Source organism: Merops nubicus, unplaced genomic scaffold (assembly GCF_000691845.1).
Source record: "Merops nubicus isolate BGI_N331 unplaced genomic scaffold, ASM69184v1 scaffold6083, whole genome shotgun sequence".
NCBI classification, from domain to species: Eukaryota; Metazoa; Chordata; class Aves; order Coraciiformes; family Meropidae; genus Merops; species Merops nubicus.
Window position 1 is genome coordinate 54,198 of NW_008599448.1, and position 6,014 is coordinate 60,211.

Sequence of the window (6,014 nt, forward strand, 5' to 3'; positions counted from 1 at the left end):
CAAGAAGCACAGCTTTCAGAAATATTTGTTTCTTAAAGGCATCAGTTTTGACTGTAAGTAACAATACTGCTGCTAGCTAACCACAAATTTATTTGCAAGAGGTTGGCTCTCAGCATTGTGGTTGTTTCCTAGCAAGGGCAAGCAATATGGTGGCTACCAGGTGCCATGCTGATCATTTAGGCTTTGACCCTTTTCCTTTGTATTTTCTCCCTGATTACTGTCATTCTAGAGAAGAGCTTTGTCAACAGATAAACATTTTTCTTTTATGAGTAAGAAGACAGGCTGATTAAGGTGCAACTTTACTTCTAACATTGCTCTTCGCTGCCCCAGAAGAGCACAAATAGGGGATGCACTCACACACTTGGGCTGGAGGCATAGACAGCAGCCCACTTCCAGGTTCTTTCTTGTAGGCCCCAGATCAGGGAGTAAGCATAAGCAAGGGAGATAAAATGGTGGAAGGAAAGAGATTGAGAGAGAGAGAGAGAGAGAGAGAAAGAGGCCAGCAGTGTGAGATAAAAATTAGGCAGGGCAAACAATTGTAAAGCTGGGACTTGTATGGGTCTTTCTCAGAAATAACCTTTTCAGAGATTTTTACCACTTTCAGTTGACTCATAGCCAGCACTGCAATTAAGCTTCAATATATTTTATAAAAAATAGTACTTAGTTTACTTTCACATAAGTGAAGAGATACAATTGCACAATGGTGGTTACAATGGTAGAAATACATACTGTCAATAAAATGTTTGCAAGAGATTTAAAAACATACTTTACAGCACCACATCTGAAATTGGATGATGGCAAATGAATCATACTCCATGTCCAAGTAAATTAAATTCTTAAATATTTCTTTTGGAATAAATAAAAAAAATACAATGTGCAATATGTCTGATGCTACCAAAATATTTCCTGATGTTGAGCAATAGATTAGAAACAAAAATGAGGTAAAAAAACACATTCATGCATTTAAGCCACCATTAGTCTCTGACTCTAAAATAAGGCAGATCATAATCTTTTAAAAACTGTCTTTAGCCACTTAAATTCTCTTTAGTGCTTTTCAAGATAAGGTCTTGTCAGACCTTGTGGAATCATGAATTAAGATGCTTTTATTTCCAACAGGTCTTTTTTGACAGGCTCAGCCATATTTGAAATGCATTATATGGTAGAAAATGTTGATTTTCCTTAATGAAAAAAGAAATATAAATTAAAAGGAACTGAGAGAGACGGATGCTTTTAGAGTTTATCACATATGACACTGCTCTGAGGGAAGGAGGTGAGGGAAAGGGAAGGGAACTAAAATTATGTGTCATCTTCAGTTTTAATGACATGGAAAAGGGTGACGTTAAAGAGGACTTGATGTCCGTTATTCCAGGCATAGAGAGCTCTATCTCTTGCATTGTAGTCAAGCATGGATATATGAAAATACTGGTTATGGAAAGGAATGTCTGTATACTCGTAAGTGGAGGTTTTTGTGGAGTACGAATAGTAGACCTTGGCTCCTGTTAAGTGAGAGTTAGTTACGTACAAGGTGCCACAGATCATGAAGGATTCTCCAGCACTTCTCTTTGGGTAGCCTGTGCTCCAGCTCTTCAGCACCTCCAGTGTATCCTGGTTTAGCTGGCTGATGACAATGTTGCCTGCATTCTGGTTGGTGGCATACACAGCCCATAGCCCAATTTCATCTGCCATCAGGTCAATATCAGAAAAGCCACCCCATGTGTAAGGGTAGACATTGTGAAAGCCAGCATACTCAAGGCTACGCTGCGCAAGCACCCGCCCAGTGTCAAAGCTGTATTTGATGATGATGTTGCTCTGATACTTGTTGAAATAGAGGGAGCCGTTGTAGACAACGTGGTTGGTTCCTGCCCATTTGAATGGAAGGTTGTATGTCCTTGACTCAGCCCCGCTGACAAAGTCTGCAATGGATTTATATTCACGGACAATTTTATTGTTAGTGTAACTATCCATGTACCAGACCTGGAAAGAAAACAAAGATAAGGAGTAAACACCTGGAACACAGTCTCTGGTATGTGAAGAAATTTTCTCAGGACGAGATGGGGCTCAGCAGAGTTTGCTGCTTTCCTAAAGGTAATCGAGACTCTTGGGGTCAGTAGTAAACCTGCATGGACACAGTGGGCAGGGGAGATGTGCACACAAATCTTTAGTTATCACTATTTGTACGTTGCCTTTTCTGTTGCCTTTGTCTTTTTCTGTATTAAAAAAAAAGAAACTTTTGGGTCTTATACAAGTGACTGTTTTGACTCCAAAAGCCCTTTGACGAAGAGAGCATATCTTCAAAGCTGTGGCCAATCTGAGATCCTGTTGCAGATCCAAACAATAATATAATTTGGATCTGAGGCAGCAGATCATCTAAGTATAGCTTGTATAGGGCCTAATCCTGCAAATTTTGACTGTGCTGTTTTATGGGCTGTGGTCTCGGGTAAAAGTGTTGATATTTTTATTATATTACTTGGGTTCTTAAAGACCCAAGCTCAATTAAATATGGTAGGGAGAAAAAATTGTGTAGTCAGTTCAGGCAGGTGTATGTCAGCCCTGAAACCGGTGAAAGAAATGGCATAAAGGTGCTTAGCTAACTTTTGTCATTGGGTATTTTTGCACAGACACTGTTGCTTTTCTCTGAAGATGTTTAGCAATGCAAATGAATGAAGCAGAAGAATCACGCTTGCAAATGTAACCTCCTAGGGGCAGAACGTCTTTTTAAAGATTAAAATAAAGCAAGTAAAACTCCAGAAGGACACAAAGAATATATTCAGTGCCTTAACATACTCGGTTATTTTTCTCTGATGCTAATGGATCTGTCATCCAAGCTCCAAATCGGGTTCCGGATATCTTGACTGTAATGGGGCCTGTAATTTTCATCAATTTGCCACATGCTGAAATTAGAAAAACAAATGCATTAATGCAAATATTTACACAACTCCTTTTAACATTAGTCAGAGCACAAGAACAGTTGCCCTAAATTAAATAGTAGCTCCAGGGTAGTCAGGCTTATGTTGAAGAGAGATTGACTTCCTCACCATATGAACTTTTCCATATCAAGCAGTAATCTAAATATGTAAACATATACAAATAGAAATTTATTTGTGTGTGTTTTTTTTTTTTTTTTTTTAATATATATTTTAAAGCACAATTACGTTTTCTGGGCATAAAGAAAAATACAACCTAGTAAAATATCTTCTGAGGTGAAGTGAACAACATTTAGTAATAAATGGAAAAATGACTTGAACTCCCCTCAGTTTTGCTTTCAGAAAGTTCAGTGCTAGGCTAGGGTTGCTGGATGTTCCAGTCTTCCATTGACCAAGGTAACAAGGAACTTAAGGACAGACAGGAAAAAATGAGCTTGTATGCAAAGTGTATATATAGGTGTAAATAAATGCCTGTGTCTGACTGCCCTGTGGTTACACACATGTAGTTCTTGGGGCTTGTCTGAAGTTAAGAAAGCAAATATGGCAATTATTCAGCAATTTCGGCTGTATCATTTGGCTTCTAATCTATTAGGCTGTCTCATATTAGACTGTCTGGGAGGAAATAATGACAGTCGATACGATCTTGGATGCTGACCTTCCTAACAATCCAAAAAATCTATTTTTTAGTGGACATGAATAACATACCTATTAGCAACAAGCCCCTAGTGGAATTTGCGTGTTTACAAAGAGGCTAAATAGCACACAGTGGTGTGTAGGCCATTAAGTGAAATAGCACATTTTTGAAGAAAAAATGTTCCATAAGAATGTAAAAAGAGACACATTTATTTTTTTAAATTTTAAAATAAATGCTTCTCTGTGATATGTGACTGTGCTATGTTGCATAACCCGATCTATCTAGGAAGTGTGGAAACCAAACTGTATCTGGTGTTGAGAGTGAATTTATTAAATTTAAAAGACATGGTCCCATCAAGCCTGGATTTTCTGCTTTATGTAACTGGCAAGGGATGTGTTGTGCAAGCCTGTTTCAGTCAATTAGAAGGTGGTTGATGCTGTGGTGACAACTTAGTGGCTACCTGCAGGGATTTCATTCACAGACAGGGATGTGGGCTGTAATGGAAATGAAGATAACTGACTACCTGTCAAGACCTCAATGAGCAGGGTAGGCTCAGGTTATTTTCTGAGTCAAGTCAAAGACATTACTTTCTACATATCTCAATCTATGTTTCTTACAATCTTTTGAAGATGTTTTGGAATTTCCTATTTTAAAGAATCTTACAAGTTTTCTACAGTTGGTAATGATTTTTTATTCTGGATTTTTTTTTTTTTTTTTTAATAGGCTGCTAGCATTGTGTGCTGTTTTTGTATAGCAATGAACTGCTATTAACTTGGAAAGTAGAGGAGATTCACCTATCAAGGTGTAGGCTTTTATTTTTACGTGGTATGTTAGTAAATAGTCTCAGAAATGGTCATGAGGTAAACTCAAAGCTTCAGAGGGGTTTAATTTGGAATAAAATTATCAGTGTGCATTGAAGTCCCTGGGTGTTTGCGTGCATGGTGTGCCACGTGTGACTGGAGCGTTTATTGTAAGTTTCTAGTGCTGAGCTTCCTCTGTTGTATTACTGGTATTGATCCTGAATGTATAGTTCTCTGATAGCCAGTTAATTACATGCTGTTAATAATTAATAAACCTCTTCAGCCTTGATTTGGCTTAAACTATATGAATGGAGTTGCTTTTTCCTGTGATGGGGGTCAGATGCTTTTACAGGATGAGCTTTCAAAATGTGAGATACTGTTCAGTGTGAAAAAAGAGATGATATTGTATGTTAGCTGCTAAATGATCAACAGTTTGAGTCAGGATATAGTTATGTGATTAAATTTTTATTCCCAGGTAGCATGTAGTGATTAAGAGCAGAAGACTGTTAGGAGAGTTGCCAGTTCAGTAGGCAGTGGACTGAAAAAGTGACAAAGCTTCTCTTTTCAGCATAACAAAACAGAGCATCCTGTAAAGAGGTATGAGGATTTTCTTCTCCCGTCCATCCCATCTTTTCCTTGTGCATTAAACAGAAACTTATAAATCTACCTGTTTATTGCATAACTTGATGGAACTAGTATTTAAAACTAAGTAATACTACAAGTATTTTTTCCACATATGGTAAGCCATTCCCATTGTAGTGATAATTTATATCCCATCAGCAGGTTTCTGCTGTAAACCTCAGCAGTACGTGAAGTCTGTTGGCCTGCTTGCTGATTGCCTGTGCATTAAGAAGGAAGCTGTAGAGCTGTCAGTGTCCCCTTCTGTCTTGTGCCTAAGCTTAATAAATGAAGTCTCTGCCAAAATTATAGTCGTGTTAAGTCTAGTACCCTGTTATTGTAGACAGACTTTCTCTGTAATTATTGACATGATTTTAAAAATAGGGAAACGTTGTTTGCACCTGACTACCCTCACCCTTACTCCAACTGCAGAGTGTTTCAGAATCTCATTCTTCTGTTAATTTGGAAAAAGTTCAGAGCCACGTGAATGGGTGTCATCTCTCTGTCCTTTTGAGGACAAAGAGATGGAGTCAGAACTTGAATCACTGCTTCCAGACATATGCCACATGTAACCTCTTACCAATAAGTCCTCTCAGATGAGAAAGAACCACTTGAAAGTATGGGACAAGGCCCCACAGCAAGTCTTGGCTGAATGGTCAACTTGATAAATTGCTCATGCTATTTTGAATGGTTTAAGGCTGTGAAAGTAACTTTTGTAGAAGTAAATTGTCCCAAGTATGCCACAAACCAACTGGCTTACTAAGTACTATTCTTGTGAATACAGTGAACCTGTTGCTGACTGGTGATGTGAGGAAATGTGAGACCAGGCAAAAATAATAGAGGCCAAATTGTTCTCCCTTTCTTACTGAAATCCTTCTGAAATTCAGCTCACACTTTCTTCCGTCAAACCTTCAGACAATCCCCTAATGCAGTATTGCTTAAATATTGGACCAGAAGTTCAGATAATCAAGTGAATGCAGTTAAGAAAATAGTAAACATTCTTCAAGAGAAAGGTGGCTGTCAATGGCTCCATGTCCC

General features: G+C 38.2%; 1 protein-coding gene across 1 annotated transcript; it reads right to left on the bottom strand.

Moving 5' to 3' along the window:
• Positions 1-622: 622 nt before the first annotated feature.
• On the bottom strand, positions 623-2,885 carry OLFM3 (olfactomedin 3). Its single transcript, XM_008937377.1, has 2 exons — positions 2,785-2,885; positions 623-1,974 (listed from the first exon to the last, which is right to left on the bottom strand). Exons 1-2 carry the CDS (start codon positions 2,875-2,877, stop codon positions 1,297-1,299), a joined length of 771 nt encoding a protein of 256 aa, XP_008935625.1. The 5' UTR covers positions 2,878-2,885; the 3' UTR covers positions 623-1,296.
• Positions 2,886-6,014: the final 3,129 nt, after the last annotated feature.

What these genes read in the sequence shown, in the direction of transcription:
- OLFM3 (XM_008937377.1), bottom strand. Translation starts at nt 2,877, where the DNA reads ATGAAAATTACAGGCCCCATTACAGTCAAGATATCCGGAACCCGATTT. An exon ending in CATCAGAGAAAAATAACCGA is followed by an intron (nt 1,975 to 2,784) that starts GTATGTTAAGGC and finishes TTTTCTTTCCAG; the next exon opens with GTCTGGTACATGGATAGTTA.